We start from the raw sequence: 23,956 nt of genomic DNA, 5'->3' as shown, positions 1-23,956 counted from the left end.
TTGAGTGACCGACCCATACCCTTGATTAACACATAATAAAAAAAAAATTGTAGACCATTATCCCATCAAACGCACACAGTCGTGAATTTCTATACTCCCGAGGACAATGATTTGTGTTTCCCTTTGTCCCTGTAGGCCTAATAATTATAACAATCTCCCATAGACTAAGCACATAACTGCACGATCAAGGACGTTTTCAACAAGACCCAAAGCTCAAGGACTGAAAGGATCTTTTGTTCTCCGTTTGTGTGTCTGTACCATATCGTAAAGCCATACATGTACACTGAATTAACAACAAAAGACAATTAGATGATATAACATAATAATTGTATTTATTTTGATATATATGTTTACACATTCTTTCACACACGCATACCTTGCAAGGATTATACATAGCATGTTGAGTATAAGGTTACAATTTACTTGCGACATTAACGGCAAAAGCAAACCTGTAAAATAGTTGGCAAAAAGCTGGTGTTAATGTGCAAATAAATTCCTTTTAGCACAATCACAAAACACCCAGATACCTATTAGTTCATAATTACGAGTCTGAATTCAACACACAGGTAAAAAGGTGAGACTCATAGGGATAAATGTTTTTCAAAAAATATACTGTTCCCTTTAATACTTTGTAAAATATAAACCCCAACTTGCAATCGTTTTGGTCTTAGTAATTATAGAAATCTATAAAAAAAAAACATACAGGAAATGTTACTTCATTGTCTGAAGAATCAACACATACAAAAAAGGTTGACATTTTGTTCAATAACTGTTAATATCAATGATTTTTTTTTTTTTACATAATAAAAACAATGTTCGGATAGATGGTATATAATAATTTTTAGTATGAAAATACAATGACAAAAATAGGGCTTTACTTGAAAACAGGTTAAGGGAGTATTAATTTTGTTCACACACATCACACGTCATGCAAAAGTCTCTTTTAAAATCTTTAAATCTTTTTTTGCAAAATGGACGGAATAATGTTAGTTTTCATTTGTACAGGTAGAGAAGCCAGTTTACATTTCTCCATTAGCAAACACAAACAATTCTTTGCAATTTAACATACCACAGCAAGAGCCATTATCACCGAAAATACAACCCAATACATGTATTTGGCACAATGTGGCAAATTGTCATCTGCCTGATTCCCAGCTTCAAGGGAATGGATCATCATGATATGGTCATTTTGGTACCAGTCTAGTTGAGCTGTAAAGCTACAATCCTGGCCAAATCTCGCTGGGCCCCCAATCCCCCAGCCCCCCCTCAATGTTGTCTCTAATTGCGCGGTGTGTGCTCCATCCGCTGGAGAGAACAACATTGACCGGGGGAGCGGGGGAGCGGGGGAGCGGGGGAGTTGGTGACCGTTGGAGGCTAAGGTTATTTCCAAGTGTCCCAACCATTTTGGCCGGGATTGTAGAAGCATGCGTCAATGTTCAATTCAGCATTTAGAGACGGCTTTGTATTGTCATATTTACATGCTCTGTTCCGAGCATACAGACATAGAATAATGCTTCTCAGGATACATGTACATGTATATGTAAATCTTTTCATAACACAATCTCAATTACAATCTCTATCTTTACACTTGGTCACGCCATGCTGGAAGCTTCTGAATGGTCCATGGTACTGTTTACATCTTGGCTTTATAAGTGTTTCCAAACTCTGAAAAGTGATGTAGTCTGTCCTACTTCCTTTGATGAGACTGGAGAAATAAGCTTGGAGAGCATGGCAACCATTTGGACTCAAGCTCCTTTCACAATGGTATTGATGGTGTCCGTAAAAGTCACTGCTTCTCCATCAATCAACAATTTTGAAACTTCCTAATAAGTTCATCTCCTGTTCATAAGATGGATTTTGCATAGGGTGATGTAAATCAATACTGGGTTTAGCCATTCATCTCAAACGGCTGTTCCATCCAGAGATTAGCCTCTTGATCCTCAGAATGTCTTCATCGTCACTTCCCTGGTCCCAGTTCCCCGCACCTTGAGGATGGCGCTCCTCACCGCATCCCTAGTCCTCTCAACCTCCGCTATGGTAATATGCCGACTTGCAGCCATCCTCTTGTGTAACTTGAGAAAGAAAGGTATGTAGGTGAGGTACTCTATGAAATCAATGGTTCCGTTGTCATCCGCATCGATGGTGTTGTGAACATGTTGGACGATATCTGGGTCTATCCCAGTCTCTAGGTTCCCTGAGAGCGAGATGACAAGCATGACGTCTTCGAGAGTCAGGCGGCCGTCGGAGTCCTGGTCAGTCACCTGAAATATTTCCTGTTCAGGAAGGGGGTTGGAGGAGGGGGGCAAGAAAAAGTGTCAAAATCTCAAACCAAGCCACTCTTGTTTATTAAATTATGTAAATGAAGCATAAAAGTTTAACTTAAGAGAAGCTTGCAGATGGTGCTGAGAAGAACTCGATTTTACAATCAATTTACTCTCATCGTAATCGGGAGAATTTCATATGACAGTTCGAGGATACTGATCTTAACGCCAAATTATCACCTCTGGTTCTTGCAAGAACCGCTTCTCTTTTAGCAATTTCAAATGTTGTATCCACAACCTTCTAGAAAGTTGCACACTGCACCATGCAGAGTCACAGATGGCATCCATCATAATTTAGCCACTTGGTATTTTAATTGGACTACAAAACCAACTCGCTCCACTGCGAACCCATGAGAAATGTTTATCTCTGAGAAGCATGACATAAAACTTATCCAAAGTCTTGCATCAGAAGTGCATGTCTTCAGGATTTGCTCAGTGGAAACTTAGGGAAATTATGCATAGCCTGGAATTTTATTTTGCCAGAATGGACAGCACTGCAATCATGGGTCTCGCCGGTGGGGGGGGGGGGGGGGGGGGCAAGGGGCCCCCCTGGAAAAGCAAAAAAAAAAAAAGAAAAAAAAAAAGAAAAGAAAAGAAAAAGAGGCACAAAGTCATAGTGGTGTAAATTTAATGAGTGGGGGGGCCAAATGTCCCTGCCCCCCTCTAAAACTGAGAAATTGAGAATATGTTGAGAAATACAGGCATTTTTGGGGAAAATATGTTTTGCCCCCCTCTAGAAAAAATCCTGGCGACGCCCATGACTGCAATCAGTTTATAGGAGTATTGCCAAAATGGCACCAAGGGCTATACAATGATTTGTTGAAAAAATGCAGGTATCATTGCTAAATGTTTGCATATCTTTTTTTTTTTGGCATGTGGGACAGATGAGATAATCTACACAGTAGAAGCAGGTCCAAGGCATCTGCCAACCCATGAAGCAAAAACAAGGGATGTACAGGATTTAAACTTAGCATGATTTGTAAAACCTCCCGGTAAAGAATCTTGTCAAATCTAATTTTCAAACAAACCAAATTGAAGGATTAAGATATTCACAAACTGTGACAAAATGACAAATGATATTTCAAACTTCATATGACCACGCTTCTACAAACTCAAAAGAATGCTAGAATAGCACTACAGACAGCTGAAATGGGGGGGGGGGGAAGAAAGCAATAATGATTCTGACACGCACTGCTTTTTCAAAGCTATGACCAAAAAAAAAGTGAAATTGTGAAAAACACTCATGAAACACACCAGGAAATGTAGAGCTAGCACACTGCTAAAATGGATGGTGGTGAATGATATCAAGAACGCAGGAAAATAATATGATTTTTTTAGGCTAGCAAAAAAATAATTGCAGCAGTAATTAAAACATTCTAATTCAAACCTAATTGCTTTTTCAAAGAAGGGAAAATGGGTTACAAGTAGGTTCTATTGTTGCTGTATGCCATTCCATTCTTGAGCGTGATTTTGTTTTTGGTAAATCAAGACTAAGGGAATAAATGTGTGCTTGGGAGGTGTTAAACACTATGTTTAAGACCGGTTGGAGTCTGGAATGCTGATAATTATTAGCATTCCAGACTCCAACCGGTCTTAAACATAGTGTTTAAAACCGACCCAACACATATTTATTCCCATTCATAAATACCTTTTCGGTCATAAAATCAAAACTGTTCGGTCCATAAGTCAAAACAAGTCCAAAAAATTAACAAATTCAAACGATTTTGTTTAACAATTTTACTTTCTGTTTTTCGAAACACCCTTCTAGCTCAATAATGGAGCATCCAGCTCGCGAGTAAGATGTCAACAAGTCCTTTTTTGGAGATTGGTGCGCGTCCCGTGTACTGCGCGATGACGCGCAGATGCAGCAGTGGTAAGTGCGTTGTGAATTTAGGACTATGAAATACCGACTCACTGATAGTACTGCGCATGCCTATGTGAGGATGGTGAACATTCAACCAATAAAACGGTAAAAGGCACTGGATTTCACAGGAGTCCAAATTTCATGTGACACTGGAAAAGTGTTTAAGACCAGCCAGCCATGTCTTTATCATAAGTTTAAGACCGGTCACGTGACGGGCTCTCAACCAATGGGAATGGGTAAACTGTCTTAGGTATTTATGAATGTTGATTAAAAAGCCTTCAAACTTTAAAGAGTCAAATTCAGTATCTGGGGGTTATTACATGCAAAAAGAGCAATCAAGAAAAAGACTATTTCTACGAAAGGTGTCTGAAGCTATTTATACAAAAACATGCAAATCTGTAATGTCAAAACAGCATTTGGTCGCACACATGAATTGTTACATGAATTGCTAGATGGCGGTAACGTGAACATGAAAGTGAAATCTCAAAATGTAAAGCATTCAAATCAAAATCACGCCAGGCAGAATCTCACAACGGAAACACAATATCAATACCAGTCAAATCACTGTGTATCTCTAGCTATCTCATCTGTCACATCCTCTGTGTTGTCATTGGTATTGCCTCCCTGCTGCGGCTGGTGTGACAATACTATCTTTCGCTGTTGGAGGCAAAAGTGATTGAGCAGACTACATGATGATTACATTCTAAAAACTACAACATTTGCTCGTTGTGTGCATGGTACATGTATGTATAGGCCGTGCAGTGTGGACAAGTTAACTTCTCAATATCTACATGTACATGTACTAATAACCCTTTTTGTATTCATAAGATGGAATTTTTGCATCGTGGCGATGTAAATCAACATTAGGTTTTGCCCTTCACGGACCTATAAACACTGTTTACTCAGTGTGTTACCTCCCGAGTGAATCCGACGTCTGCACTAGAAAGCAGGAGGTCGTGGGTTCGAGTCCCACTCGAGTGATTTTTTTCCAACTTTCACTCAGGAGGTAACACACTGAGTAAACAGTGTTATACATCGGTGAAGGGTAAAACCTGATATCGAACCCTTTTTGTGATAATCAGTTTGACCTGTTCTCACAAACTAACACTTAAATGTAGATGTTCTAAAATACTTAAAGCTTACGACAGCTACGTGTATGTCAGGCTTACGTGTACAATGCATGTTTGGTCAGTGCAAATGTGTACGTGCTGTGCAACATAAAAGAAAAAGATCAAATTTTAAAGAAATTCAAATACAATTATCTCCTTTTCAGACAGCAGATGGCATTATCAAGTCTACCAAACACTGCTTGTTGTTGTATGTAAGTGTGGAACTTTTCTAGTTATGTAAACATTTGTCACACTTGATCCATGTAAACTCACAGACATGACAGACATCAAAACAGTACAACAAATTAAATAACCTTATCCAAGACCAATCAAAAATCATCAGGAGCTTTTGGGAGTTTTTTTTGCAGAATTTCGAAAGGCAGTGGGCTAGACTCCCCCCTTGTGCAAAGAGAGTACTATATACTTCCTGCACTGTGGTAGATTTTGGAGAATTCAAGAATGTTACTTACACAAAGAAAGTTGGGTCAAAAATTCCAAGAGATGGGACTTAAGACCATTTGTAAGTTAGTTTTGGATGTGTATGTTGTTGCAGTTGCTCACAACTGACAATAAACTCCGATCTTTTTCCCCCTGATTAAGATTTCTTGTTCTTGCCTGATTCTGTTTCTTACCTTGTATGCTGTAATACTCTGGGCTAGCCTGTCCAGATCCAACTCTAACGGAGCATCTGCTGAATCGGTGAGTTTCCCTGTCAGCTTGTCGTTGAGTGCAGCGACAATCACAAACTCACGCTCGTCAATTGTCTGGTCTTTGTTCAAGTCAAACACCTGCCAACAGAGCAAGTGGAAAAAACTGAATCCTCTGCTTATCTTTACGCCCATCAAAGTAGCTGAAGCCCCTTCTTACAGACACGTGTTTGACTGCTAGAAAGTGCCAAGTAATTCAAAAGCGACCTAAAAACAGTCAGTGAATAAACAATTTTGTAGTAGCATTTACTCGTTTGAATCACTTATGCACATTGAAAATTGCTCAATATGAAACTGTTTTAACCCTAACAGAACTCAACCCATCAAACCCCAACGGCATGTTTTGTTGGAATCTGTCGGAATGGGTACAGTACCCCTAAACTGACAGTCTTTACATTGGGTTGGCACACCTCCAGAAACTAAGTCAGAAATATGTGTGTGCAGTTTCCCATATGGTGCTGAATTTGCCAGGATGGGTATGGTTCCTAGTAAATCATGCTAGGGAGTTAGGGTTAAAGAAAAGTGTATCCATTCCCCTATAGAGAGCAGTTTAAACCTTTACCCTCTAACTGTGGAGGAGCGCCATAGGGAGAAAGCAGGCCAACCCAGAACAGACTGGACAACAGCCTCAAAACCGACAATGATGATGATGATGATGTAATTTTAGTTAGAGGTCAATGTGGCAATTGTGCTACTGTAATTATGTGGGAATTTGGTGGATTCAGGATGTTGCTTAGTCAAATATCAAGGGGCTTGGGTTAAAACAAATTGTAAACTTCTTCAGCATTCCTACAACTGTTACTTCCTTACCTGCATGAAAGCTCGGCCTAATTCTTTGTTGGCTCTGCCCCGATACATCCTCTTGAACAGCTCCTGTAGCGTGATGACGCCGTTGCCATCAATGTCCAACTCTTGAAACTTCTTCTCGAGCACCTCTTGCTGCACGGGGCTGATGAAATTGTAAATGTCGGCCATCTGGAAAAGGAAAGATCAAAATTGATATATTTCAAATTATTTTGTTTTAATTCCTGGTAATGAAAAAGGCGTTCCTGAGAGTAGTCTTTCCACAAGACTGGATTTAGATTATGTTCTCTAATACAGCTGGTCTATGGTAAGCCCGGTGGCAGAGGGCACTATCAAATTCAGTTGACTGAATTTTGGCCAAGTTCATACATGCCAAGTTCAAGCTAATGCTCTTGCGTGCCATTAAAGGTATGCTTGGAATTTCCCTGGTCCATGAGCCAAAGTTTCGAAGACTGGATTTCATTCATTTTGTTGACAGCACCCTCTACCAGAGCTACAGCCGGGCTGCGCTAACCCTCTTACTCTGCACCACTGTCTTCATGCCCCCATCCTTCCCATATAATTTTGTTCTGGATACAACATTGTTATTTAATGTAACAAATTTCTCAAAAATCCATCCACTTACCTTGGATTTTGCCTGCGACACTTTAGCCTCGGCCATGATGGTATCGTCTCCTTTCCTAGACTTAGCGCTCCTAGCCTCTCTCTTCTCAGCCCTCAATCTCTCAATCTCCTTCAACTCCTCGTCATTCAAGACCTTCCCATACACCTCCTCCCCGTAATCGACGTCATGCTGGTTGGCGTTGAGCTCCTCGAGGTTTAGTTCTGATTCTTCAAGATGTCCGACATCCTGGATGCCTCCTTTGAGACGGTCGAGTCTCCTTAGACTGTCCTCCATGGCTGCGATCTTATCATCGCTGACTAGCATTCCAAGAAGGGCCTCCTCGGCGGTCGGATGATGCGATTCCTGGGATGTCTCCTGGGTAGGGCCTTCTTGAGAGGACCCTCGTCTTGATGCGTCAGTGTCTTCTTGATTTGTCCCATTAGAGGAGGTGGGGTGATCAGGCTTGAGATTGCTAAACATGTCTTGAATGTCGTCGCCGGCTGCATCTGAGGTCTCAAAGTCTGTCATGAAGGCACTGTATGGATCAAATTGTACAATCCTATTAACAAAGCATCAAAGCTGCGTCTTTGTTAGTTCCCAAATGTACCCATGCAGAGGTATCCAAGTTGCCCATTACCTTGGTTGGTTTTCACTTTGGCTGGGTTTCTTAGAGCTGCCAAAGCTTGATTTTGTAAGGTTTCACGCAATGCAATCACCTTCAGTGATGCGTTGAAAACTTTACAATTATGTACTTGTAGAACAAAAATGTCACAGTAATGGTGAAATAGGATTGTGTACACAAATCAATGCGCATCCATTTCATTGTTGCAAATTATTCCTTTCAATATATTGAATCATATTCCAATGGCAATCTTGTTGGATCAATGATATTTTTGGATCTTTCATTTCTTGCAAATAGAGGACTAACCCATAGACAAGCTCTCGTCAGTAACATAATACTGTCATATACTCACTCTTTCCCACTTTTCTTTGCCAGTTTCTTGGAAATCCTCACATTTGGCATCATGCTGCAATGGAAACAATAAAGTTGAGGCGGTGACATGAGCAGAACATGCCAGGATGAGACTTTTTTCTTTGAATTTTAAACACATTTTTTAAAATTACTGCTTACTGCCTCCATGAAATATACAAAAATTCCACAAGCAGAAAATGAGTACAAGTACTTGTACGAGTACGAGTACAAGTACTTGTATTTCCGAATACGGCCATATGGCAAATGGTTCATTGTGCGTAATTGGCCCAGGCCCAGTCAAATTGATATACAGACCCACTCATGGCTAGCTGTTAAATGTCTTTGTTCAGACGTGCACAGAGGAAAATCAGGAAACTTCGATTTCTTCACAAGCCAATCAACCATTTCAAACTGAAAGTATTGATAACATAAGTCTGTGGTATATAGTCAAGCTACACCATTTCCCCCCCGAGTACTGCCATTCGAGTACGAGTACTTTGATGATCGAGTACAATTTCGACATGTCGAGTACGAGTACTTTGCTGCCCGAGTACGAGTACTGTCATTTCGAGTACAAGTACTTTGACATTCGAGTACGAGTACGAGTACTCCAAAAAAGTACTCGAGTAGTACTCGAGTACGAGTACCGAGTACGAGTACTACAATACTGGAAAAAATCAATAAAATATAAGTTTGGAGTCTTACTTTTGTATTTCCTGTACCTCCATATCTTCTGCATTAGCAGAACTGTTATCTATCACGAGAAAAAAACAAAATGTGATCAATTTGAAGACATTTTAAATTCACAATTTGATAAAATGGAAAATGGATTTTTCCTTTCTATAGATTTGCCTTAGGATATTTACAAAATATGATACCGACAGTAAGGAAAAGAATTTGTAAAGCAAAAGAAACTTGTTTTGTTAATGTTAATGTCTGATTTGAGGAAGGTCTGAGATAAGAAAATATACACTGATGAAGAAGAGAGTTTTAGGAACAAGACACCCTCAAGGAACAGAAAGTCAAACATAAAAGCAAACAGAATTGTCTCTTGAACAGAAAGTTGTAAGAAAAAGAGGGAAAATAGAACAGAATGAACAAAAAGCATGTAGTTGACACAAAAATAGTATGTTTCAAAAATACAATGTGTTGGGTTACAAATCTAGAGTCAGTGAAATTAACGTGAAGGTTACATGTTAACTTGCAGAACGTGAATGTAAATTGTTAATACACCATTTATGAAACTTGTTGTTAAACAGAACAAAAAGACACTGTCATGCAAGAAGTAACACGCTCATGCAAAACTCTCAGAAGAATTGGATCAAACACACAAGCAGGTCTGTGCCTCGAACTATTGCAAAGGTGCAAAAAAACAAAGACATGCAAACAAAGATTAATTAAAGATGTCCACACCAGGAGAAAGTGCATCATCAACGAAGTCAACCGTGACACCAGGAGAGCTTCATTGACATCACAGCAACCAGGGCATGCCACACGGAACCTACCACCATCACCCCTCAATCCTTCCGATACGTCTTCAGATCCAATAACTTCTTTATCCTCCCCAATGCCTGCTGCTCCATGTACCTCTTCCTCTTTAGTGTTCTCATCAGGATGTGCGTCTGGGTTGACATTCGGATCTCTTCCATGTGACCCATCAGCCTTGGTCTCCGATTCTGGGCTTTCTTGGGCATCGTCTTTGGTCTGTGTTAAGGCGCCCTCTACTGGCTGGTCGACATCCAGGCTTTCGTCATTGCTAACTGGTAAAATGTGGTCTAGGTTGTCTAGTTCACAGGTTGCATTTTCTGATGTGTTTACCTCTTTTTGGTCTTCCTTTCCACCAGACTTTTCAATGTTTACCATATTGGCAGCAACCTCACTGTCATCCACTTTTCTATCAACTTCACCGACGGCCAAATTATCTTCTTTAACTCCATCTTCCTCATCAGTGACTGCTGTGGGTGCAGCCATGGCGTCATTCCCATTTTCGTTAGCTGGCGTTGCTACGGCAACATTGTTTTCATTCTCATTGGTTTCTATGGGGATCTGAGATGAGTCTATGTCATTACCTTGTTGCTCCTTTTGTTCCTCTGTGGCTGTTGAAGGCTTTGTCTGTTAAGAAAACAATATGACATGCATTACATTGTCTCTAATAACAGGTGGACTTGTCATCAGCTGTGTACACCTAAATGGGTCATTCTATAAATTTCAGGTTTCATTTCATTTTGTTTCATTCAAAATTTCATTTTTGTAATTCTGGATGCATTCCTTAATGTATTCTTCCTCCAAGAGTGATTAAGTTATACAAACAATCTACCCAACAAATGGAATTTAGTTGGAAGTCATTTTTAATGACACTTGAATGGCAAATTAGAGGTGACAGGGACAGGAAAAATGTCACACTTTGGACCCTAATTATAACGAATGACTCAAATATAACGTTTACACTTAAAAATGACAATCTAAACCCCCTCCAGTCCAACATCAGGTTTTGCATTATTTTTATAGGCTCAGCCCGGCAAACCATTCCTTAACCCTAACAGCCCATAACCAATCAAACTCCAACAGTAGGTTAGTGTTTAAATCTGTTGGGATAGGTACAGTACCCCTAAACTGATGGCCTTTTACACTGGGGTTGGCATACCTCCAGAAACTAAGTCCAACAGTGTGTGTGTACAATTTCCCATGTGGGTGTTGGAATTTGCCTGAATGGGTATGGTTCCTAGTAAATTTGGCTGGGGAGTTAGGGTTTTAATATGAAAGGGGGGGGGGGGTTTGATGTTCCAATTTTGATCAGGTACATATATGTGCCAGTGATGGATTTTGAAGAGTTGAAGGATTCAGGATTTTACCAAACAAACAATAGTCAGTGACTTTAGGTTAACAAGGTGACAATTTAAGACATTGGGACAGTAGAAAGAAATGTTAAGTTTCATAATTTATAATCTTGTCAAACAATAGCCTCGTAATAAATGGAAAACCTCTAGAATACTTCAAATTATTGTCATTCTCATGCACAAGTACAATTCTGAATGGGTAAATGACTAAGACAGACACCTGCAACCTACCTGCCGAGTACCATGTCCACTGGTAACCCTGACTCCATATCTGCCATAGTAGCTGACTGGAGAGCTGATGATGTACATGATCATGTGGTGCAAAAGGACCAATCAGATACGAGGCATGCAAATAAATGAATAATGACACATGCAAATAACATGCAACTTAACTGAATGAATGCATTCATCCAATTATAAACGCAATACATAACTAATGGGATCTAGTTGTTAGGGGTAATGCTAAAGAAATCAACAATATTAAAGAAAACAACTTAGAAATGCACAGAAAGAGATAAAGCTTAATATCATCTACTATATTCTGGTGTCTACAAGCTCTACAATTAAGAGCATGAGGAACTATTTACTTTGCAAATATAACAATTCAGGCATAATGAACCATGCTTTTCAGTTATACCATTTATACTAGTAGTCAATAAACTAGGAGTGCTAGATAAAGCCTTTGTTCTTGCATTTCTATCAACTGTCATTTTTGTTCATATTAACTAATTAAGTGTTCTTGATTAGAATACACAACAGGTGTATAACCTTAACTCTTTTACATGCTTCATTGAGGTGCCGAGGCACTTAATAGGTCTCTCTCAAAGACGGCCATCTGTAGGAGAACTGCAACTGCGTATTTTACGCAATCAAGCACGGCATTGCGCAGTGTTGAAAATGTTCCAAACATGCGCGCTTGTTGCTCGAAATGTGTTTGAAATACGACGCAGCCGATGTGTGTTATGCAAGTTGACGCTCAAAATGCTGATGCACATGGCCGGTCTGTAGGAAATTACGTCATTTGAGAGAGACCTATTTTATCTGTTGTCAAAGGAGTGTCATTTGCCAGCTTGGGCACCCCGATCTTTTTTCTTCTAAACAAAGCATAGCACTCATATCAGCAGTGACAACAGATCAGTATTCAGCGTGCAGCTAAGGCCAAAAAAAAAAGTCTTCGGTTTCTGGTATGGAGCTTGCCCCAAAGGTGGTGCGGCGATGCAGCTTTTTTTTTTTACCGTTTTTTTCTTCTTCAAATGTCGGCTGATGACTGCAAATGGTGCCCGACTAAACTTAGTGCAAATATATGGGAGTCCAGAGAGGCCACATAAAGCTTATACTCGATCAAAACCCATCTAAAAACACGTTAAAATTGTGCAGCAGCAGGATTCCAGTCAAACCAGTGAGTTTGGTGGTTGTGAGACATCATCTTTCATTGGAAAAAAAAACTTTCTCATTTTGCCGACGCGCATGGCTACAGCGACGCGCGCGCATACCAGAAACTGGAGACTTTTTTTTTTGGCCTAGCCACAGTGAGTACCAAATGAATATAACAGAGTTTGAGGCTTCCTGCCAAAAATATTTTGTCCGTCTCTGTATGAAAGATCAACATGGGAATAGTACCGATTTGGGAGAGCATTATTTGTGATTACAAGTGCAAAATTAAATGCAGACTTGCTTAACATTCACAACGCTGCACATTTATTACTTTTGCAAAATGCAAGTTTTGGGGATCAGCAATGAGACTCCTGGTGAATTCACAACAGTGGATATTGACATCAATATTGAAATATTGACCTCTAGCCTTTGACCTTACCTGCCTCTCTTGGTTGACCTGGCCTGGATGAGCTGCCGTAACCGATCCATCTCATCGCTGTCCACCATGTAGCGGTCGTGGATTGACACTCCTGATCCACACATGTGGTATTTTCTATCCTTGCGGTGTGCCATAACCTGTTACACAGATTATCACATAACACAGGGAGAAATAAGCAGCCACAGACATGTGTTACTGCTTGTGTCATATGAAATTCAGTCTTCCACGAAATCTAGTCTTTTTTTTGTTGCTTTATGTGAAGTGTCATGGCCTAGCGGTTAAGAGCACCGGACTCATGCTCTGGTGTTTCTGAGGCAACAGTGGCATGGGTTCGAGCCCGGGTCTGGACACTTGTGCCCTTGAGCAAGGCACTTATTGCTTCATCCTTCAGATGGGACGTAAAGCCGTATATTCCGTGTGTTGTGTAATGCAATGCATGCAAAAGAATTCAGTGACACTTATCCCTAAGAGAAGGGGTTTGCCCCGGTGTTTCTGGCCTCCTGTATAAACTCCCACACAGAGTATTGAGGAGAACAACCAACTAAGAACCAAGAACCAACCCTAACCCTCACAAATGAACTGTCACTGTCCTAATTATGTATGTTAAGGAAAGCGTAATACAACCCTGAGTTCGTATTTCATAGAAAGTCCAACTTTCACACAACACCGGCCTCAGCCGAGTTATTTTGATGTGGCTTATAGTCAAAGTCCAACAGATCAAGTCTGATAAAATGTTTGTAATGCAACTTGAGTCTACGCCAAAGAGTTGTAATTGACTTTTTCCCAATGGGGTTGTGCATCGGAACCAGGTTCCCGTGTACCTGACCGCTGATGTCAGTAACCGGTTCCAGAATATGGGATTGGGTACCATACCGAATTTTGCAAATTACTTAGCAACTTCTGAGACAATGTAAGAGAAAGGTATTGAATGCGCTTCGTGGAGAATTTTCAAAATGAAAACTAGGCTACATGGTAGACCAGTGCAGATTTCACGTTTATGTGCACTTTAAGGCACGAAAGATGTTGCTCGTGAAAGTTGCAGTTTAAACTGCAAAGCTATAAAGCCCTTCAGACAACTTCTGGGATTTTAATTTTAGGGTTGGGTTTTTTTTATGGGTACTTGAGACTGATTAACTTGTGACGACTTGGTTAAAAGTCTTGAAAGCCTTGAATGAGACAAGTCAGAGTTACAATGTAACTCAGAGTCCAGGTCATGGTTCACAGATCGTAAACATATTCTTGAATCAAACTAACTTCAGTGCTCCTCTTGAGTGTCCTAGTCTGTAACAGCGCCATCCTCTCCTCCTCAAACCGTCTGACTTGATCACTGGTAGATGCGTTGGACGATATCGGATGCAGAATCTCAGCGGCTGATTTACTTCTGTCACAAAATGAACAAAGGAAATTGACTCTAGATGGATTTGGGCCTGCAACCTCTGGACTACTATCTGGGCTCCGTGCACAAGTGCTCCTCAACGGTAAGAAAGGGAGAGTTGGGAGAAATCACTCTGAGAGAAACTTGAACGCATTGCCGATGAGGCCTGACGCTCATACGAAGACACTGTGACTTAATGTAAATTCAGAAAAAAATGAGTGGCACCTACTTCATGCTATATGGGCGTGAACCAGTATGGGCGCACATAGTGTGTCCTGTCCACTGGGCCCTCAATGTAGTCAAATGCGCCCTCTTGTTCGCGCATGAAGCCCATTGGTCCTTAAAGCCCAAGTCCATCATTTGCAGCTATCCAAAAAAGTAACCGGCGTAATTATTGTTGAAAAACATACTGGTTGAAAGATAGTAAGGGGACTAAACTCCCTGTGAAATTATCCTTTCTGGCAAGCTCTCATTTTGAAGAAATCAACGAAAAAAGGCATTTCCAACGGTGCTTCTTAAGAAGCACCGTAGGAAAATTTAAATTAGTTTTTCTTTTTGTTATTCGGCGCAGCGCGCACAAACATTGGAACGACGCACAGGCGCGCGCGGTTGCTATAATTTGTTGGATCAGTGCGCAACATCGCGTAAAGCTGCAATTCAAAACAATTCGAAACATGATTTAGCAACTTTTGATTTTAAATTGAGATCCTAGAATGCTGTTTTTCTCGGAATATGAAGCTGAAGCTGAGCTGAAACTTCATCAAGTAAGTTGTTTAGTATCCTTCATTATATTTTGAACACTTTTGTTGCTTCAAACGAACAAAATGCACTAATTACAAATGATGGACTATAGCTTTAACTTACTAAGCTTTCAAGCTCAATGGGGCAGTTAAAGGATTCAGACAAACCTGATACCTATATGGTGGACGTCTTTACTGTGTTGTCCTTTTTCCTTTCCAATTAAATGGTTTGGCTACCATAACTGGCATATAAACAGTTGTAAACCTGGCTTACAAAATTATCGTTTCTTTTGATTATGTACTCTCCTTATATGAATAGAGGGGCCTTGTAGCCGAGCGGTTAGAGCGTGGAGCTACAGAGTGGAAGGTTGGCGGTTTGAATCCCATTCGGACCAAAAACGGGAAAACTCTCTCTGACGACCCAACAGAAAAATGGGTACCTGATTCGTTCAGGGAAGGTAAGACGGCGAGAGGAGAGGACTGGGCACCGCCACTCATATGCCACGCCCAAGACACAGTGGATCTCTAACATCCCACTGCCCCTACGGCAAGTAATGGCTATGGGATCTTTACCTTTTTTTTTTATATGAATAAAATGAGCGTAAAAATAAACTTGTAAGAACCAGGCCTTGCACAAGGCTTGTCTTTCTCCTGGTCTCTGCATTATCACTATGCATAGTTATTGTTGTAATAAGATTGTAATCAATTGTGATATACAAAAACAAATACAAATGAAAATTTGACTTGTTACAGGACAACTTTCTAAACTGACCTGCGATGTTGAGGCTGACCAACCACGGATGTCCCCAGATATCTCTCTGAGCAGACACTGACGTTTCTCTTCCCCCTTGGGCTAGGTGATGAGGCTCGCAGGACCTCAGAGCTCTGCAGCTGGGGCAGGGGAAGCTGTTTCATCTTGGTTGTGGAACTTTGGAGGAAAAGGCGTGGATAGAAATTGCAACAAATTTGATAATTTGATACAACTTTTCACTAGCCAGCCAGACTCTTATCTAGTCCATGGGCCTTTTGACTAGTCCGCAATAGAATTTTTTACGTTTTGCACCAGAATGTCTTAAACAACGATGTTATTTACAATAATTTGACTTGTCAAACGGACTACTAAGGGAATGGTTTTGACTAGTCCACTGCTGTTTTTACTCACATTTGTTGAGCAGAGTACCACTATTAAGGTCGAACCTTGCTTAATGCTGAAACAGATTACATTTCAATCAGAGTTCAACATTTCTAATAAGCTAGTCAGATGGTTAAGCTGTTTCAAAATAATGTATCTTGAAATTTCTTGAAAATTCTTGATTCATATTTTGGCTAAACACCAAGTACAAAACTCTATCTGTATCAAATTTAACTTAATGTTTGCTTCTTCAATACAAGAAAAAAGTTCCTGAAATATTTCAAATTACATATTTCGTTGATTTATGTTGCACAGTGGGAATTCTTTCCTATTTTAAATAAAAAGCGCAATGGAAATAGAACGAGTAAGGCTACTCACTAGAATGTCCAAGGCACACTAGCCGTGCAGCTGGGAAAGCAATGCAGATGATAAAAAATAAAAAAGACAATGGATTTCATGCACCAGTGGCAAGTGGCAATAATAAAAAGCATAACTGTTAACACAGCAAGCTGAAATCACACCATGCTAACAATATTAAGAAAAACATACTTTTGTTCCTTTCCAAATACCAAAGGGAGGATTAAAAAAAATTGTTGAGCTTTTTTTTTTGCTGGGTTAGTAAAAGTTAACTTTGAAAGAAAGTGCACAAATTACATAAACTTATTAGTTTAATTATACATTAATTATACATTTTTGCCAATACCAGCTTTAAATTCTTTATGCCGGTTTATCTAATTTTAATTTCAATAAAGATAAAAACTCCACCACCCATGTGAAACCTCGAGTACATTAGCAATTCCCAATTATTAATTACTAGAAATAATAATGTCAAAAATTGTCAATTTGCAGAGTTCCACCTGAACACACTGACCCATGCACCGTTTAATTTTCAACAAAATTCAATAAAAACTCCAAAGTGAACTCACACGTCTGAGAACAGAAAGGCAAATTCTGATCATCATGCACACATGTTCTGTGAATTACCTTATTGACGACATTGATGTTCCTGCCCTTTGATGCTGTCTTCTTAGATTTCCCCCCGATGCTGCATGATACTGAAAATATACATACAAGAATGGGGAAAAAATTATGCCATTTAACCACTTCGTACCGGCATTATTTTTGCCGAAAATTTCAATTTTTGCAAAGGGCATAATTTTCCAGCCAAATATACAGCCAAACACCACAAACACTGATTCGCTAAGAGTAATTTCAACAGTTATTTGTACGATATTTCTTGCCAAAACCTCATATGGTTCAATACTCCGGGGTGGGCACTGGAACGTAAATTGTACAATAGGCCGTGCACAACGGCCAATTCAAGATCAACACACCGTCTGCCTCCACAGACTTCACGGACTTTGTGTGTATCAACAAAAGGCACGAGGGATTAGCGTGTTAAGACGTCACCCGGAAAGGAGTCGAGGTGATCTTCACGTTTTCACTTGTCAGCTGTGCCTGCGTATTAAGACAGCCAGTGCGTGTTATCACGTCCTCCGATGCGACTGGTTAACATAGAAATCAAACGTTTGTGAAAATGGATATTGTCACAATTCATAGAATAAATTTGAATATAAATTGAAATTAAATACTACAACTACACTAAATAGCTTGTTTGTTAATGGATTTACTCTAACAAAATTTGTTGTCGAAAAAATTTGTCGGACACACCGTGAAGTGAAGTATCATCTATGGATTTTGTGCACACGATACATCAATTCGTGGTGTGACCGACAAATTATTTGACACAACTCTTTTCCATTTTCCATTTCCAGTTTCACATATTTACAGGACACACATGATGGAGAAAAAACAGGCTGTGTCACTGTTGGATGCAACAGAATTTAGAATCACCACAAATAAATAACAATTGGGAGCAGGATGGGAAAAAAATTTGCTAGCCAAAAACCTTCAAACAGTGAAACGGGTTCCTGCAAACCTTTTGATACAACTCGTGCCTGGTTGCCAAGTGCTCGGCCATAAGAATTCCCAGCTTCCGCACAAACATGCTCTGCGTCCTCTGACTGTATGCAGATTGCGTGTCATTGCTGACAACAGAGGGCGCTCTCTGAGAAAGCGCAGATCGAGACCGGTCCCTTTGTAAGCGCACCGAGGGCAGCTTTGGGGAGGCGGATCCCGATATGGTTGACATGGTTGAAACAGTTGGTATCGACGTTGCTGGTTTTATATTCCACAGAGTTGAGTCAGATGCTTCAATATCATCACAAGGTTTCAAAAGGAAACGTTGAGTCTAACCTTCAGGATGGGTATTGTAGATGCAACATTCTGCAATCCTGATTAAGAACAACTGTGCTGCATGTAGTTTCCACAACGCGACGACACAATCCTCGTTTACATGCTTGGAACATCCTGTGAGATACTACAGCATGTCAGGAATGAAGGTAGAAATTTCTCTATCCATAGTTAAAATAATGTCCAGAAGCCAACTTCCAAATTCACAATTCTTTCTCCAAACTGTTAATCTTAAAGTTTTTTCTTTGAAAAATGGCTAACGTTGGTTCCTCCGATTGAGAACGTCTAAATCAATGTTAATCCACTGGGATGTGTAAACAACAGCCAATATTTTTGCCGGATTAAAAAAAGCTGTGTTGTCACAAATTGCCGGTAACGCCACAAAAATCTTTTAGATCAAGTTGACAGGTAGTCAGGCACGCCCCAGGTATATTCCAGCAGAGCAATCACCGTCTGTGTTGAAACATCTTAACACCTCAATGGGAAGCCTGAAGTCAATCAGACATTCACTTAGGGAGGGAGCAACACTATTCACTAAGAGAGCAACACTATTCATTACTGCTTGCTTTCTTGACTGGGCAGTTATAAATGTGGTCTCAAACATAGCAACACACAGTGAATCCCAAAATCAATACGAGACAACAAAGAGTATCTGCTTCAAAAGAAGCACAAACATGTTCTTTGATGTTACCCAGACAGTCCTTGCCACACCAAGCAAATTGTCATGCAAATGAAGCTGCGGAATGAAGTCACACATGTCAATATTTTGTGCCTGGGGTGAGAATGTTTGGACTCTGTTGTTTTCTGTGTTTGAGATTTGGGGCAAAGAAAACATGACTGTTTGGGATTGAGCTTTTCCAGAAGCTAATTTTGGAGACTGGAGTAGGTGGTGAATGTGCTGGGTTACTATTTGGATAATTTTAGACTTTGTGTTTTGCAATCAAGGCAATCTGTAAAGCTAATAGATGGGAGATCGTTTCAACATGTCCGAGGACAACTTAGTTGTATTTTATTAAATCACTGAAGAAGTTTATTATTATAAGTAGATGGCTTGAAATTTTGCCTGGATCTTTCTCAAAATAAATTGAAGATATAATATGACTGAAGGAAATTAAAATAATTGTGTGTCTTTTCACCAAGTTTATTATTAATACACTAAATGCCAGAAAGGGAAAAAAACTTGTTAGAGTTGTTTCAAATTATTCAACCTTATTATAAAACCTGATTGTTTTAATCACTCAGTTCATTTTTATCTCAGTTATTTGTTCACTTTGTGTTTGTCCATTCATTGCGAGAAAACTTTCTTCACGGAATGCTATTTACGAAAAAAAATCCTTTAATTTCTGATCATGTCCACTACATTATACATTGTGTATTGGTTCCACTCATTGTCCTTATAATACAATCCCGCAGGTGTTGAAACGTTACTATTCTACAAACACCTTTTGCCCCTCCTTGCGAAAAAAGAAGAATCAAGTACTTGAGCGTTGCTAGCCTGTCAGCCACTCCTACTGGCTAATATACACGTCATGTGATTGTTCGTTTGCATAAACTGTTTATGTGTATGCCATTCCGACTGGGACAACCAAGCACTTTGGTTTCTGGGGCACACAAAGCAAAGTTTAGTCTAAGTGGTTATTTGGGCAATTTCGAAGAGGAGTGGAAATTTGACACTGCCTGTGTCAACATTTTCATGGCAACTATTGTGGAAAGCACTCCCAATCTTTTATAGTTTGAATGTTTACTCCTAACGAGTGATATACCCCCTCTGTATGTTTGAAGTAAAGTGAGTTGTAACACTGCCTACTCCAATGAAACTGGGCCAAATTTACCTCCATGATTTCACAGACATGCTCAGCTAAATAAAATGCTTCAGCATATAATTTGCTCAACTGAATTTCCTCAAAGCAATGGGCCATATCTGCATGATATTTTTTACCGACAACCAAACTTTGTGCTCTGTAAATATTTGTGATGCACATACACAACCCAACATAATCATGAATGTTACGAAAAATCTTCCCAGATCCCTAAAAAATCTATCAAAAGTCACAAAAGAATTAGCTGCCACCATAATTTTTTATCAGACTTTATGTCCATTGAAAGATAAAAGTACGAAGAATATAGGCCTACCACTATCCTAGAATTGGGTTCCTGCACAATTGACCTATCGCGAAAAGATTGCGTCAACGCAGCTAGTGAAATATTGTCCAATTACAGGATAAACAAATGGGCGTGGAATTACGCGCAACATCTGTGACAAACAAAAATAAGTGTACAAAAATTCCATAGGGTTGTCGAAGGGGCGTGGCTAACTCGCAAACGGCGATAGGTCAATTGTGTATTCTGGTGGATTCAGCGAGGTTCATACGAACATTAGGAGGTTAGGGTTAATGTCTGGAAGTCTGAAAGATTTAGGTTTGAGGTCACGCCGGATAAACTTACAGACTGTGCAAAGCTCTCGTCAAAGTCGACAGCACTGCTGGTTGCCCGGCCACCGATCCTCAGCAAAGACTCATCCAGCGTTATCTCTGTCGAGGGCGGTGCGCGCATGCTCTTAGGCTTAGTGACGCTGTGAGTTGCATTGGAGGTTTGTGGTGCTCCGTGGCCGCTGGACCGATGCGGGAGCAGGACAGGGCCCATCTTAACGGGCGCATGATGATGGATATGGGAGTCCAGGTGAAATCTACTGAGACTCGGCGCAACGAGCTTCTTGAAAAGCTTGTCTGTTTCTCGAATGTCTATAAAAAGAAAAAGAAGTTTTGAACCATGTTGAATCTTATGTCAAGCGGTACAAGCACATTACATCTAACATTATTCACAACCATTATTTCTTTTCGTTTAGAATTTTTCTGGCTTTGTTTGACGTAAATGTAGCACAATACTGTTGCAGCTCAAATTATTAACACTCCAGACTGAATGGTTATTGATTAAATACCATGGACAAATCACACTACCATAATAATAAAAACAAAGTACCTGACAAATCTGATTATTCCTTTTTTAAGAATAAGTACAACAGTGTGGTTGTATTACTAGGCCTAAAGATTGAGCAAAGTTCACTGTTCCATTTATTTTTAAAAAGTGGAAAACCTTTCTACAACAGAAAAAGTTCAAGAGACTAATTTTTCTTGAGAAATACACTTGACTCTTCATTAATATTCACTCAGGTAGAGCAAAAAAACCCAAAACATTCTCGTCCAGGCTTTAAAAGAAAATGAAAAATGCGGGTTCTTTTTGGAAGATTGTGGATTGATTCTACTTTTTGGGACTCTTTTGCTGATACAAAATTGTGCCCAAAGAATTCTGTTTGAAACAAAATGACAATGTAGGCCCACTGACAATATGTTTTGAAAATATATTGCAAATAGGCGCTAAATTAAATTAGAAAAAAAGAGAAAAACTTTCATTTCATTTTCTTTTCATCATTTTTGCAATGAATGACCTTCATTGAGATGATATATGAAGAAAAAAGTGGCGTCAGGTTGCAACATTTTTTTCAATTACTCTAGCGCTCCACTCAGTACAGCTAACTAGCACCCATTGGATAAACATGATAGGCCCCGCCCCCCTAAAGCCTTCAGGTTCATTAACTTCCGGTTCCATACATGCAATGCTACACTGTGTGAAGTACGCATGGTTGAATTGAGATGACATCACATTTACGAACCAGATAATTATAATCCATTTTTTTTCCATGGTATATATGCCACTTCTACTTCTACGTCGATAATTGACAGTGCGTCCAATTGGATATCTCGAGACTCGACATCTGCAATCTGGCCACAATATTGCCAATAATTGACAAATGAATAATTCTACATTAAAACAGTTCATGACAAAACAAATTTCACTATTGGGTACCATCTTTCTCAAAATATAATTTCCAATAATAATATGGAAACTAACGTTTGTCAAGGCATCAACAGACAACACTTCAACTTTGCATGCCTTGTGCACATGGTTCCACACTCGATGTATGTATGCATGGGGTGCCATTCATTTCTACGTGTTTGTTTGGCAAGGTGACTTTATTTTAAATCGATATTTTTCGGTTCGTCTTCTTACCTTTATTAGTAGCAATCATTTTTCCTATTCATACGATTACACATAATCGATTGTATTCCAGAAACTACATCGCTACGTTAGTTAAAATCGAAACATTTCATGGTCAAATTTTGTAAGCGGACGACTCTAAATCTTCGATGTTGCCATTTTGCTGTCTGATGACTGGTATGGCAAAAGTTTTGCCGTAATTGCCTACGTAGCCGGACGTACATTTGCACGGACACCAGCGGCTGGCAAAAAGTTCAATAACCCATGTGACGTAACTTTATCAACTACTTTCCGTTGCCAGTGCAACGGCGGCGTACTGCATGCATTATGCACACCAAGCCCGTTTAATGATTAATGATAATTAATGTAAAATAAAAAAACACACAAACAAAAACAAAATAAAACAAAACAAACCATGACAAAACAAAACAAACCAAACAACAGCCAATGTTCGTTCGAGTCCATTAATGAAGACGATACGTCCATGCACTTTCATCCCGGCGTGAACAAACACAAATTAGTTTGTGATTCTAAAGTTATTATTATATTAACCTTCAACTCAGTCACTTTTAAAACAAGGCAGCGATGTTTGCGAGTTACTTCCAATCAATAATCAGTGTATCTAATGCATAATAAGGTGTCATGTATTTTCAAAAGAAATCCTAGTGTTCTTCCGAGCATTGACGGGGAGTGTTATTTCGGTGAAAAATATTTTTTTTTTAAATTCAAATAGTAACAGTTGTCGGTTTTCTTGAAATCGTTGCCATCAGCCTCCTCAAGACGAATGACGTCATTGAGTTGAAACATTTTTTTTCTTGCTGGTCTGCCAAGGAGCAGCATATCGAGGATCGGCCCAGCGCACGCAGCCAGCTACTAGGAATGAAAGCCCAGTCTGCCGTCGACGCGTCAGATTCTTGATGTCGTGACGGACGCGTGATGCCGGAGGAAGTATCAAGAGCTGGGGGACCGGCAGTGGCGTAGCCAGGAATTTTTCAGTGGGGGGCACGGGGGGGGGGGGGGGGGGGGGGCTGGAACATTTCATGGGGGGGGGGGCGTCATGTAGATCAATGATAATTTTTTTAGAAACTCAAAATCTCAGTGGGGGGGGGGGGGGGCGACTGGGGGGGGGGGGCGACGAGGTTTCAGGGGGGGGGGGCTGTCGCCCCCCACGCCCCCCCCCCCTGGCTACGCCACTAAGGACCGGACACGCCTATCGACTATTCACCTTGGGCCTTAATCTTGCTGGAGTGCAACACAGGTTGCAAAAGGCAACCAACTAGACTTTAAGTGGAGTGAATTGGATGCAGTTGATCCTTGTGCGGTCCCGACAAGCGGCCTTGCTATTTAAGTATACTTTGAACATTTACT

At 40.1% G+C, this 23,956-nt stretch overlaps 1 protein-coding gene across 5 annotated transcripts; it reads right to left on the bottom strand.

Moving 5' to 3' along the window:
- Positions 1 to 1,347: 1,347 nt before the first annotated feature.
- On the bottom strand, positions 1,348 to 22,774 carry LOC119737616. Of its 5 annotated transcripts, XM_038212079.1 has the most exons (16): positions 22,601 to 22,774; positions 20,978 to 21,273; positions 17,264 to 17,334; positions 16,658 to 16,687; positions 15,920 to 16,075; positions 14,287 to 14,413; positions 13,033 to 13,169; positions 11,451 to 11,514; positions 9,888 to 10,494; positions 9,088 to 9,136; positions 8,384 to 8,437; positions 7,431 to 7,944; positions 6,812 to 6,976; positions 5,927 to 6,082; positions 4,739 to 4,842; positions 2,189 to 2,273 (listed from the first exon to the last, which is right to left on the bottom strand). In XM_038212079.1, exons 1-15 carry the CDS (start codon positions 22,617 to 22,619, stop codon positions 4,747 to 4,749), a joined length of 2,541 nt encoding a protein of 846 aa, XP_038068007.1. In that variant the 5' UTR covers positions 22,620 to 22,774; the 3' UTR covers positions 2,189 to 2,273; positions 4,739 to 4,746. The 5 variants fall into 5 exon arrangements, with proteins under 5 accessions (XP_038068003.1, XP_038068008.1, XP_038068005.1 ...); XM_038212075.1 differs by lacking the exon at positions 4,739 to 4,842 and having other exon boundaries at positions 1,348 to 2,273; XM_038212080.1 differs by lacking the exon at positions 4,739 to 4,842 and having other exon boundaries at positions 1,348 to 2,273; positions 10,452 to 10,494.
- Positions 22,775 to 23,956: the final 1,182 nt, after the last annotated feature.

This window comes from Patiria miniata, unplaced genomic scaffold, assembly GCF_015706575.1.
Source record: "Patiria miniata isolate m_02_andy unplaced genomic scaffold, ASM1570657v1 HiC_scaffold_3, whole genome shotgun sequence".
In the NCBI taxonomy this organism is placed as follows: Eukaryota; Metazoa; Echinodermata; class Asteroidea; order Valvatida; family Asterinidae; genus Patiria; species Patiria miniata.
The sequence above is the reverse complement of the archived record's forward strand: the minus strand, read 5'-3'. Positions and strand labels throughout refer to the sequence as shown.